This window comes from Colletes gigas, unplaced genomic scaffold (assembly GCF_013123115.1).
Source record: "Colletes gigas isolate AHSC1104 unplaced genomic scaffold, ASM1312311v1 Colletes_gigas_Sc00015, whole genome shotgun sequence".
Classification (NCBI taxonomy): domain Eukaryota; kingdom Metazoa; phylum Arthropoda; class Insecta; order Hymenoptera; family Colletidae; genus Colletes; species Colletes gigas.
Window position 1 is genome coordinate 4,111,824 of NW_025106644.1, and position 12,226 is coordinate 4,124,049.

The 12,226-nt window shown below is 34.8% G+C and overlaps 2 protein-coding genes across 10 annotated transcripts in view; one reads left to right on the top strand and one right to left on the bottom strand.

Annotated features, from left to right (window-relative positions):
- Window positions 1-141: 141 nt before the first annotated feature.
- On the bottom strand, window positions 142-2,930 carry LOC122399832. 2 transcript variants are annotated; one of them, XM_043400833.1, is made up of 4 exons: window positions 2,882-2,930; window positions 966-1,133; window positions 762-881; window positions 142-433 (listed from the first exon to the last, which is right to left on the bottom strand). In XM_043400833.1, the coding sequence occupies exons 1-4, from the start codon at window positions 2,885-2,887 to the stop codon at window positions 239-241; spliced, it is 489 nt and encodes a 162-aa protein (XP_043256768.1). In that variant the 5' UTR covers window positions 2,888-2,930; the 3' UTR covers window positions 142-238. The 2 variants fall into 2 exon arrangements, with proteins under 2 accessions (XP_043256768.1, XP_043256767.1); XM_043400832.1 differs by having other exon boundaries at window positions 762-893.
- Window positions 2,931-8,881: 5,951 nt separating this feature from the next.
- Window positions 8,882-12,226, top strand: part of LOC122399866 (cytosolic carboxypeptidase 1-like) — a 29,779-nt gene continuing 26,434 nt past the window's right edge. For 3 of the 8 annotated variants that reach the window (XM_043400904.1, XM_043400905.1, XM_043400906.1), the window contains exons 1-2: window positions 8,883-9,350; window positions 11,712-11,860. In XM_043400904.1, coding sequence (XP_043256839.1) covers window positions 9,247-9,350; window positions 11,712-11,860 — 253 coding nt within the window. In that variant the 5' untranslated portion in view covers window positions 8,883-9,246. Of the gene's footprint in view, window positions 9,351-11,711; window positions 11,861-12,109; window positions 12,165-12,226 lie in introns of those variants that run through there. The other 5 variants (XM_043400908.1, XM_043400909.1, XM_043400903.1 and 2 more) reach the window with 4 other exon arrangements.

Below are 12,226 nucleotides of genomic sequence, written 5' to 3' on the forward strand. Positions count from 1 at the left end.
TGACCTCCTTACTACTGTATTCTACTTTTTACTTTTCTAATCACTATTACAATGAAAAGGTATTTTTAAATACTAGAAAATTTTAAATTAATAATAAGTATTTTATTAAATAAAAAATCACAAGTAAATAATATTCTCGAGTTTATTTTTATTTCACATTTTTTGGAAGGTAAGCAACAGGGAAACAGTCGTTATTTCATTCAAATTAATTCACTTAAAATGTGGTTTTTATCGTTTTTTATATCGACTCGACGGTGATGCTATCGTCGTCGTCGTTGTCCTTGGTGTCGCTCGGTTTCTTCATTTTCTTTTCAGATTCGATCTTCGTGTCCAACTTTTCCACACCGTCGTCCTTCATTTCGGTCGTTTCCGTGGTGCTCGTGGGTGGTTTGGGATCTGAGCACGGTTTGGACGGTTTTAACGCTGGATAAAGCTGAGGGAATAATAATTATTAAAAATTATATTAATTAAATATTAAATTACGATTATTAAAAGTGACTGTAGATGGTTGTTTAGCCATTATACCGAAATTGGGGCCAGGGAAGATTAAGAGAAGATTTATATGCTTATACAATGGGAGATCAAAGTTCAATCTGACTGTAATACTAACTTATCTATTGTAGATATGGATTACTTGCAGTTTTGTCCTCAATTTGGAATTAATTTTGTTTTTTTTAAATTAGTCTTAGAAAAGAGGAACTAGAATTCTGTCGTGGAAGGTTTTTTTTTTTTTTTTTTTGTGAATTGGTGGACTATATTACCGGGCCCAATGGAACTCGAAGATCGTAAACGGGAGTGCCATAATAGAAGCTGTAGGCAGGCAGATGTGGGACTGTTGGCTTATGACTAGCGACGAGAGTCGTTGGAATCGCGTTTACGTCCTGAGTGTGACCCTGTAACGAGTTTAAAAAGGTGATGTAGATCAGGGAATAAAGAGTAGAATGTTTCGTTAATTGTTTTGTTACATTGTAGACGTAATATGGGGAGTAGGTGTCCTGGTAGTGGAGAAGATGAGGCTGCACGTTTATGGCCGTCGAGGGGTATTGGTAATTGCTGAGGTACAAATCGTGCCACGTTGGCTTCGACTCCGTCGACGCGACCAGGATCACAGCGATTGCAAGCAGCGTACAGACCTGGAATAGTATGATCAATAAGAAACAGGTAGTGGTTGGGATAAATCAGAGTTTAATTCTGATTTATTACGATTATGTATGATGAATGGTAGTGTATACAGTAGAATTTATATTATCTGGAAGCATAGGAATTTTATTTTTTACTAATAAATAAAACTACAGTATCCACGGTTGTGTTTATTAAAAATCAAAAACGAAATTTTCTAAATTTTTTTTGGCGAAAATAAACAATTTCAAAGGGTTCTAGAAAAATTATTTTTGAGTGTGGGGGTTAATTAGAATTGTTTTTGGTGAATAGACATTACCTCAAAATCCTACCCACTTTCGAGAAAAAAATTCGAGAAGATGTGAAATTTTTAGACGAAATTAAAAAATTTCAAATCAGATTTAAAAAATTGTATTTAATTACAGGGGTCAATTATAATCATTTTTGGTCAATAGACATACCCCTGAAATCCAACCCATGTTCGAGAAAAAAATTCGAGAAGATGTGAAATTTTTAGTCGAAATTAAAAAATTTCAAATCATACTAAAAAAATTGTATTTAGTTACAGGGGTCAATTACAAGCATTTTTGGTGAATAGACATATCCCCGAAATCCTACCCACTTTCGAGAAAAAAATTCAAGAAGATGTGAAATTTTTAGACGAAATTAAAAAATTTCAAATCATATTAAAAAAATTATATTTAGTTACACAGGTCAATTATAATTATTTTTGGTCGATAGACATACCCCTGAAATCCTACCCACATTCGAGAAAAAAATTCGAGTAGGGGGCAAATTTTTCGACGAAATTGAAAAGTTTCAAATCATTCTAGAAAAATTATTTTTAGGTAAGGGGGTTAATTACAATCATTTTTGGTGAACAGACATACCCCCGAAATCCTACTCACTTTCGAGTAAAAAATTCGAATAGAGGAAAAATTCGACAAAATTAAAAAATTTTAAATGTTTCTAAAAAAATTATTTTTAGTTCCAGGGATCAATTACAATCATTTTTGGTGAATATACATACCCCGAAATCCTACTCACTTTCGAGAAAAAAATATAAAATAACAAACAGGTAACTTGTTATGAGCAATAAATCAAATTTTAATTTTCATTTATCAAGATTATATATAATAAGTGGTACCATACATATACGTATCAATTTTTTTACCACATTTTTCTAACCTCCATTTCAAAATATCTTTCATTAACCTCATTCAAAATTTTACAGCGATCCCATGCAGGATTCCAGTGCCCACCCACGCAAAGATCTCGATCGAACAATCGAATTGCAGCTTAGAAGATTTCAAGAGCCACAACATAGCGTCCTAATAACAAAATCCAAGACTCAAGACTCTCCGATACTCGTGATCGCAATACAAAGCGTGTTCCGTTAGCTATTCCAATAAAAAGGATTCTATTCTCAGAACTTAAAACGCTCTCCTCGAATTCGAGTATATTCTTTCGCTCGAGATGACACGAGAAACAATGCGGTTGTTAGAAATTGACCGTTCCCTGCGTGGAATAGGGAATCACACTTTTGATACGTCTTTCAGCGTCTCTGTGATCCGCATACGAACGATCCTGAATCGCGAGCAACGCGGAAACAGTTGTGTTTCGTGCCCCCCACGAGAATTATTTATAAAAACCACGGCGCGTATTTTTCGAAGAACTGAGAAAATAATTTTCTCCACATATCAATTTTCAAAACTCGCTTTAAAGAAATAGTTTCTTTCCAAATTGATTTAGTTTCACTTACCTGCATGGTGCGCGATCACAGCTTCGCGGCAGGCTCAGAAAACTATCTGCACTAACCTGAATTTCAGCCCTACTCGCGATTTATATATTCCTTGGACAGTGAGTCCCCCACCTCGCCAAATATCATACGCGATCGTTATTTTTTTTTTCTCCTTTTCTCCCGCGCTTAGCTTCTCTGTCGCTTACATCTCCGATCATCCTGCACGATCAACGGGATACCTGCTCCGTGATTCTTTTCCCATACACGACACATGGCGAGACGTTTACCTCTACCAGATTCGAACTCGAATCAACATCGAACATCGCGTTATAGATCCTCTTGGAACCAGATCTCGAGATGATTCGACACAAATCTCGGCCCAATTTAGCATCGTGGAAATCCTGACGCGCCATTCCGCGGGCCAAATTACCATACGTGCTCTCGTCGAGCCTCGAAAATTTATGGATCGAGAGGTGTTATTTATAAATAAATAATCATTTCGAGAATTGTACGATTTATTTTTTAAGTATTGTTTCTTAAAATTTTTGGGGGATTTTATAAATATGTTTCGAGAACTAGATGTATTGATGATGAATCTTTTGGAATATAAATGAAGGGTGTGGCCAAATTTCTATTCCTCGAGGCTTGGCGCCTCTTTTGATAGATCATCACTGATCTAGGTGCGTTCTAAATCTCGCGCCATTTTGGTCCCGTCCAAGTCTTTCAATAATTAACACTAGAACTAAGAAATTAAAACGATATAATCGGAAATAAATATATTCATTCTCTCATAAAAACTGGAATTTTCAAAAACTCGAGTCGAGTAAATTTTTGGTAATTTTTGTTACAAAATTACGAGCCATTTTTACTATTTTGGTTTTAATGTTAAAGACACTGTGCTCGAAAGGACCTTTTAAATCTGTTTGGTTATCTGTCAGAGGGGTCATTGGACTCGAGGTTGACTTCAAGAGGATTTCTGACGTTTTCTAGAAAGTAACCTTCGTTTCGTGGATAAGAAAATCCTTGGGAAAATTGTGGAGTTGGTAAGAGTCTAATTAATTAGTATTTTATAGAATTGGTAAAATGAGATTTTGCAGTGACTTCGCCATGGCCTCCGAAATGTGGTTTACAAGGTTGCTCGGATGAAAATGCAAAAGGCAACTTCCGGCGGTAAAACCAGAAGGCACGAAGCGGCGTTGACAGTCAAAGGAAGATGAATGATTGGAACGGATGTTCTGTTGATGTTCCAGGGTACGTATTATCCTCGTAAAAATCCGTTCACGATCGAATTAAATTACTTGAAAACTCTACCAGCGGTATCTGATGCTCCAAATTGTCTACATTTATTTTCTCATCGAGACGTTATTGTTCCAGCCTCGAGGCAGACGTTTAGTAAACGGAACTGGTAACTTTCTTTTAGAAAAGAACTCATTCGACTAGTTCTACTATATCTGGACCACGGATAAGCAAAGTTCTTTATTTCTTTTTTTTTTTTAGAGATTTTCAGTGGCGTTTCAAGTCTTTGCAATTAGAGATTGTCAAAGGAGATTCGACTGGGTGTGGATGAGAGTGTTGTGGATAAATAATAAATATTTTCAAAGTTTGACTCTATTTACTTTTTTTTTTTAGAGATTTTCAATGGTGTTTCAAATCTGTTGCAATTGGTAGTTGTTGGAGAAATAAAAAGAATTTGTATACATGGATTTTCAAGATTGGTTGAAGTATGAATGAAAGTGTTGAAGATAAATAATACTTCCAAAGTTTGACTCTACATTTATTTGTTTTTTTTTAGTGATTTTAGAATGTGTTTCAAATCTGTTGCAATTGGTGGTTGCTAGAGGAATAAACAAAGTTTATATGCAAGGATTTTCAGGCTTATTAAAGCATGAAGACGAATAAGAGCCTTGCAAATAAATAATACTTTCAAAGTTTGACTCTTTATTTATTCTTTTTTCAGAGTTTTCCAGTGGTGTTTCAAATCTGTTGCAATTGGTGGTTGTTGGAGGAATAAAAGAAGTTTGTATGGAAGGATTTTCAGGCTTATTAAAGCATGAATACAAATAACACCCTTGCAGATAAATAATACTTCCAAAGTTTGACTCTTTATTCATTTATTTATTTTTTTTTAGAGATTTCCAGTGGTGTTTCAAATCTGTTGCAATTGGTGGTTGTTGGAGAAATAAAAAGAATTTGTATACATGGATTTTCAAGATTGTTTAAAGTATGAATGAAAGTGTTGAAGATAAATAATACTTCCAAAGTTTGACTCTACATTTATTTATTTTTTTTTTAGTGATTTTAGAATGTGTTTCAAATCTGTTGCAATTGGTGGTTGCTAGAGGAATAAACAAAGTTTATATGGAAGGATTTTCAGGCTTATTAAAGCATGAAGACGAATAAGAGCCTTGCAAATAAATAATACTTCCAAAGTTTGACTCTTTATTTATTCTTTTTTCAGAGTTTTTCAGTGGTGTTTCAAATCTGTTGCAATTGGAGATTGTTGGAGGAATAAAAGAAGTTTGTATGGAAGGGTTTTCAGGCTTATTATAGCTTGAATACAAATAACAGCCTTGCAGATAAATAATACTTCCAAAGTTTGACTCTTTATTCATTTATTTATTTTATTTTAAAGATTTCCAGTGGTGTTTCAAATCTGTTGCAATTGGTGGTTGTTGGAGAAATAAAAAGAATTTGTATACATGGATTTTCGAGACTGGTTAAAGTATGAATGAAAGTGTTGAAGATAAATAATACTTCCAAAGTTTGACTCTACATTTATTTATTTTTTTTTTAGAGATTTTAGAATGTGTTTCAAATCTGTTGCAATTGGTGGTTGCTAGAGGAATAAACAAAGTTTATATGGAAGGATTTTCAGGCTTATTAAAGCATGAATACGAATAAGAGCCTTGCAAATAAATAATACTTCCAAAGTTTGACTCTTTATTTATTCTTTTTTCAGAGTTTTCCAGTGGTGTTTCAAATCTGTTGCAATTGGTGGTTGTTGGAGGAATAAAAGAAGTTTGTGTGGAAGGATTTTCAGGCTTATTATAGCATGAATACAAATAACAGCCTTGCAGATAAATAATACTTCCAAAGTTTGACTCTTTATTCATTTATTTATTTTTTTTTAGAGATTTCCAGTGGTGTTTCAAATCTGTTGTAATTGGTGGTTGTTGGAGAAATAAAAAGAATTTGTATACATGGATTTTCGAGACTGGTTAAAGTATGAATGAAAGTGTTGAAGATAAATAATACTTCCAAAGTTTGACTCTACATTTATTTATTTTTTTTTTAGTGATTTTAGAATGTGTTTCAAATCTGTTGCAATTGGTGGTTGCTAGAGGAATAAACAAAGTTTATATGCAAGGATTTTCAGGCTTATTAAAGCATGAAGACGAATAAGAGCCTTGCAAATAAATAATACTTTCAAAGTTTGACTCTTTATTTATTCTTTTTTCAGAGTTTTCCAGTGGTGTTTCAAATCTGTTGCAATTGGTGGTTGTTGGAGGAATAAAAGAAGTTTGTATGGAAGGATTTTCAGGCTTATTAAAGCATGAATACAAATAACACCCTTGCAGATAAATAATACTTCCAAAGTTTGACTCTTTATTCATTTATTTATTTTTTTTTAGAGATTTCCAGTGGTGTTTCAAATCTGTTGCAATTGGTGGTTGTTGGAGAAATAAAAAGAATTTGTATACATGGATTTTCAAGATTGTTTAAAGTATGAATGAAAGTGTTGAAGATAAATAATACTTCCAAAGTTTGACTCTACATTTATTTATTTTTTTTTTAGTGATTTTAGAATGTGTTTCAAATCTGTTGCAATTGGTGGTTGCTAGAGGAATAAACAAAGTTTATATGGAAGGATTTTCAGGCTTATTAAAGCATGAAGACGAATAAGAGCCTTGCAAATAAATAATACTTCCAAAGTTTGACTCTTTATTTATTCTTTTTTCAGAGTTTTTCAGTGGTGTTTCAAATCTGTTGCAATTGGTGGTTGTTGGAGGAATAAAAGAAGTTTGTATGGAAGGATTTTCAGGCTTATTAAAGCATGAATACAAATAACACCCTTGCAGATAAATAATACTTCCAAAGTTTGACTCTTTATTCATTTATTTATTTTTTTTTAGAGATTTCCAGTGGTGTTTCAAATCTGTTGCAATTGGTGGTTGTTGGAGAAATAAAAAGAATTTGTATACATGGATTTTCAAGATTGTTTAAAGTATGAATGAAAGTGTTGAAGATAAATAATACTTCCAAAGTTTGACTCTACATTTATTTATTTTTTTTTTAGAGATTTTAGAATGTGTTTCAAATCTGTTGCAATTGGTGGTTGCTAGAGGAATAAACAAAGTTTATATGGAAGGATTTTCAGGCTTATTCAAGCATGAATACGAATAAGAGCCTTGCAAATAAATAATACTTCCAAAGTTTGACTCTTTATTTATTCTTTTTTCAGAGTTTTCCAGTGGTGCTTCAAATCTGTTGCAATTGGTGGTTGTTGGAGGAATAAAAGAAGTTTGTATGGAAGGATTTTCAGGCTTATTAAAGCACGAATACAAATAACAGCCTTGCAGATAAATAATACTTCCAAAGTTTGACTCTTTATTCATTTATTTATTTTTTTTTAGAGATTTCCAGTGGTGTTTCAAATCTGTTGCAATTGGTGGTTGTTGGACAAATAAAAAGAATTTGTATACATGGATTTTCAAGATTGGTTAAAGTATGAATGAAAGTGTTGAAGATAAATAATAATTCCAAAGTTTGACTCTTCATTAATTTATTTTTTTTTTAGAGATTTTAGAATGTTTTTCAAATCTGTTGCAATTGGTGGTTGCTAGAGGAATAAAAAGAGATGATATTAAAGGATTTTCAACTGATCAAAGTATGAATGAGAGTCTTGCAGATAAATAATACTTCCCAACTTCAACTCTCATCATTTATCTATTTTTTTTTTTTTACAGCTTCTAAAATGCGTTTAAGATCTCTATTAATTGGTGGTCCATAGAGCAATAAAAAGAGCTATTATAAAAGAATTTTTGGGCACGTGAGAGTTTGAAACGGAGCGCCGTTTGAGGAATCGATAGCCTTTGGAGCTCGTGAGGCGTCGACTGTGCTCGTGTAAATTCGCACGGCTACTAATCAATCCGCGGGAGGTTTCGTGTTTATCAACAAGTGCCGCATACACCTGATACGCGACACCCTTCCGTGACGGGTGTTGTTTCGTCGGGAGTGCTGGTGCATTTGTGCATCGCGGCTTGCAACGAGGTTAAGACTCGTCCTTGCTCCATCATCGTGTCGCGTTTAACCAGTGTGTTGTTCCCATCGACTTTCTCACCCTTCCTCTTCCTCGTTTCGATTACGCCTCGCTGTCATTTCACGTCGATTTCAATCACGATTCGGTGGTTTTAAGAGCCTCCTAAAAGCCCTGAGACGATCACCAAACGCTTCGAAGAATCGAGGCTGAGAGTTTCATCCCTTGAACGAATCTCTTCTACGTTTTTTAAAACGATCATTTTCATTCTATACGTTGCAAGGAACGCCGAGTGTATTTTTAGTCGTTTGAGGTTTTTGGAATTCTCTGGTCGCAAATATTTCACACGTCGCAGTCGCAGTCATCTGTTGTTGACAAGATTTTCGGGAAACTAACGAGCGTTTTGGGTGATCTTTTGGCAACCCAGTCGTCGATTCCATCATCTCCCGTCTTATTTAGCGAACTTTTAGCACGAATCGAGACCCCGTCTGTTTTTAAATAGATCCACGGATCCCACGATCCGCGATCGTTTCGATCAGACACCGAGTCTCTCCCTTCGAGACACTTTTCTCAACGTGTGTTCTGTACAAACATAAATCGAATACGAGAGAACGAGACTATTAACGCGATTCTCGCGTTCGACGATGTTCGAATTAATTTTCGGGGGTTCAGATCGAGGGTGGGGGGTGGTCCAGTTGTAAAAAAAATATGAGAAAAGGGGCGCGGTTTTCGGAAAGCGGCCGTCACTATAAATAGAGGCGCCTCGTGCGTGCGTGCTATGCTTTTAAACATAGTTTTGGCAGCGCGAAACGTCAAACCGCCTCGGAGTGGCAAAGTGCGTGGATCGTTCTGCGAATTTCACGGAAAAGTTTCCTCGATCGTCGCTGTTCCATTCGGTGATCCCGGTGAGACCCGGAGAATGGGTCGTACGTGATCTATCGCGTGATCGATCGTGGATCGTTTCGACGTAATAGTCGCAGAGAAGGTCAGCGAGAAAGTAATCGAATCCTTTTGTTTTCTTCCTTCCTTCCTTTTTTGCTCCGACGCGATGGAAATTTGTGCTCCTTTTGGGTCTCAACGATTTTTGTGAGTTTTTTATTTGTTTTTATTGTGGAAAGGACAGAGTTGAATGGACATGATAAGTGCGTCGGAGAAGCACGACAAAGAGAACCAACGACCGATGGAGGGTCAGTTTACGGACGACGAAAACGCGCTGGACACACAGGACGAAGAGTAAAAAATCGCGCCAATTGCATAAAGAATCGTCTCCGCGTTTCATGCGTGTACTCGTCTGCATCAGGTTTCCAGTCCCCGTTCAGAACGCACATTATGGAGCCGTTTGCACGCTTCTTTTGATCGCACATTTTACAATATACATGATTTTAATTCGTTAGAGAGATTATTAAATGACTGTTGAAAGTACCAAAGCATTGGGGGGTGAGTTTGTCATAACACAAGCATATTCTACACTATGAAATTAATTAAAATCTCGTAATTATTGTTGTCATTTAGTACTGCTGAAAATGAACTTGATTTAATATTTAATTTACGTTAAAATAACGGACGATAAAATTTAAATTTTATCTTTTTTTATTCATAGAAATATCTTGATTTAAATTTCCTAATTATTGCTATCATTCAGTTTTGCTGAAAATCAACTTAATATAATATTTAATTTACAGTAATATAACTAACAATTAAATTAAAATATTGACATCATATTTAAATTTAATCTTTTTTTGATTTATAAAAGAATCTTAATTTAAATCACCTAGTTGTTGTTATCATTCAGTTTTGTTGAAAATTGACTGGATATAATATTTAATTTATAGTAAAATAACCAACAATTAAATTAATAATATTGACATCATATTTAAATTTAATCTTTCTTTGATTTATAAAAGAATCTTAATTTAAATCTCCTAGTTGTTGTTATCATTCAGTTTTGCTGAAAATTGACTGGATATAATATTTAATCTACGATAAAATAACTAACAATTAAATTTAAATTTAATTTTTTTTTATTCATAGAAATATCTTGATTTAAATCTCCTAATTACTATCATATAGTTGCTGAAAATTAAACTACTTGATATAATATTTAATCTATGATAAAATAACCAACAATTAAATTAAAATATTGACATCATATTTAAATTTAATCTTTCTTTGATTTATAAAAGAATCTTAATTTAAATCTCCTAGTTGTTGTTATCATTCAGTTTTGCTGAAAATTAAACCACTAGATATAATATTTAATCTACAATAAAATAACTAACAATTAAATTTAAACACTTACCATCATATTAAAATTTTTTTTTATTTACAAAAACAGATAATGAAATTCTGTTAATTGCAAAGTGTAGAATACGTTTGAATAAATCCTCCCTATAATAATTACTCGAAAAACAATGTTTTAAAGATAATGTTTCGTTTGGCCCGGTCGTGAAGATAATTGCAAAATCCACGTTGGCACAAAACGCGACACGACACCAGCCAAAATGTGCAGTTATTAGAAACCGTAATTTTATTATCGCTTATAGTAACTCATAGCCAATAAATCTCGCGTGTTTTGCTCTACAATGTGGTTCCTCGAACGTGGACGCAAATCAGAATTTTTTTAAATGCGGGTAATCGATTACAAAATTTTATTCAATTTGAATATCGCAATATTACCTGCATTTTTAAAAAAAATAAGATTCCACGATATCTTTAGTCATATTTAATTCAATTATGCTGTGTATAATACTCGATTAACGTATATTTATTGATACCTTTCATGTTGACACAATTACCTTAAAATACGATTTTTCTTTCAATTAGAATTTTTTTTTTTTTATTCTTGACATTGCATCGATCAAATTCAACATAAGTTGTTAAAAAATACTATTTACGCGTTCTGCAATTTTGAATATGGAATCAGTCATTAAAAAGGAGGCCATTGGAAGATATCGTGGATCCTCGTCGAAGAATAATACGCTAATTAATAATATCGAACGCTGGCTGCTGCATTTTTCGGCGATCATTCGTTTATTTCTGAGCTTGTTCGACGTTAATTAACCTTGATGACGCGTTCTCCAAACGTTTGGTATTCATTTCCCTGACATTGGCAAACCGTGTCCAAACCGACCGCGAAAAGTGATTAACGCGTATTAACGTTCGAATTGGCGCGCCGCCAAAGGATAGTCGATTAAATTTCTTTGGTCAGTGCAATCCGTAATGATCGTCTCCTCTATCGCAAATAGGAAGGATTTCATAGGCGAGAAACCATCAGCTAGCTGCGCTTTGGTTAAGTACACGACGATGGATTTCTGTTTATTTGCTCCTATTTTGTTGGTCCTCTTAATATCTCAAAATTTCTGTATACATCACCTACTGTGAACAGTCTCGATAGCGTCTACGTGGTTTAAAACGATCGAAAGGGATTTTTTAGCTGTAAAAATCGAGTGTCAGCTTTGAGCCTTTTTGCCTAGCTTTTTGGTAGTCTTGCTTCGACCACTGTGTGCTGTTTGTCGCGCGATGCTTAACAATCATGTTCTTGACCGGCTTACCGTGACCGATAATTGAGCTTTCATTGTTCGGTTTGCGGTTTAGTGCGATGCCACCAAGCAACAAAACCGCGGACGAGGCTATAAACGATGCGTTGTTGGAGAAGCTCAGGAGTTGCGCGTCCAAGCCGCAGGAGGCCGGGGATACGTTTAGAAACATCGCTGCCAAGATTCATGCGCGTGTCACGTCCTCAGGTAATCGGTTTTACGCCTCTTTCTTTACCACTTCCAATCCACAGAGAGCATCGTATCATTTCTGTTCGGAACTTCGAACGTGGAAGTTCCACGTCGGAACGGATCAGACACTCGTGAGACGAGCTCGTGCCGTTAAATTGCTATTTTTATCGCGAACGTTGGCTTCCATTTCATCGGTCTAATCACCAGCAACTTGCACAATTTAATACTCGACGTGTTTCCGTTCCCCGAACACCGACTGCGATTCTTTTTCGCGTCGCAGCGGCGACCAATTTACGTCTGCACGAACTCTGCAAAAGACACGGTATTTTCGACTGCACGGAAAGCAGAGAAATTTAAATTCGGGTCACTTTCCAACAGAACTCG

Excerpts from the sequence above, each read along its gene's own strand:
- LOC122399832 (XM_043400832.1), bottom strand. Across the intron at positions 894-965 it reads CCCCATATTACGTCTACAAT|GGTCACACTCAGGACGTAAA; the intron begins GTAACAAAACAA and ends AACTCGTTACAG. Across the intron at positions 434-761 it reads TTCGAGTTCCATTGGGCCCG|CTTTATCCAGCGTTAAAACC; the intron begins GTAATATAGTCC and ends TTATTCCCTCAG.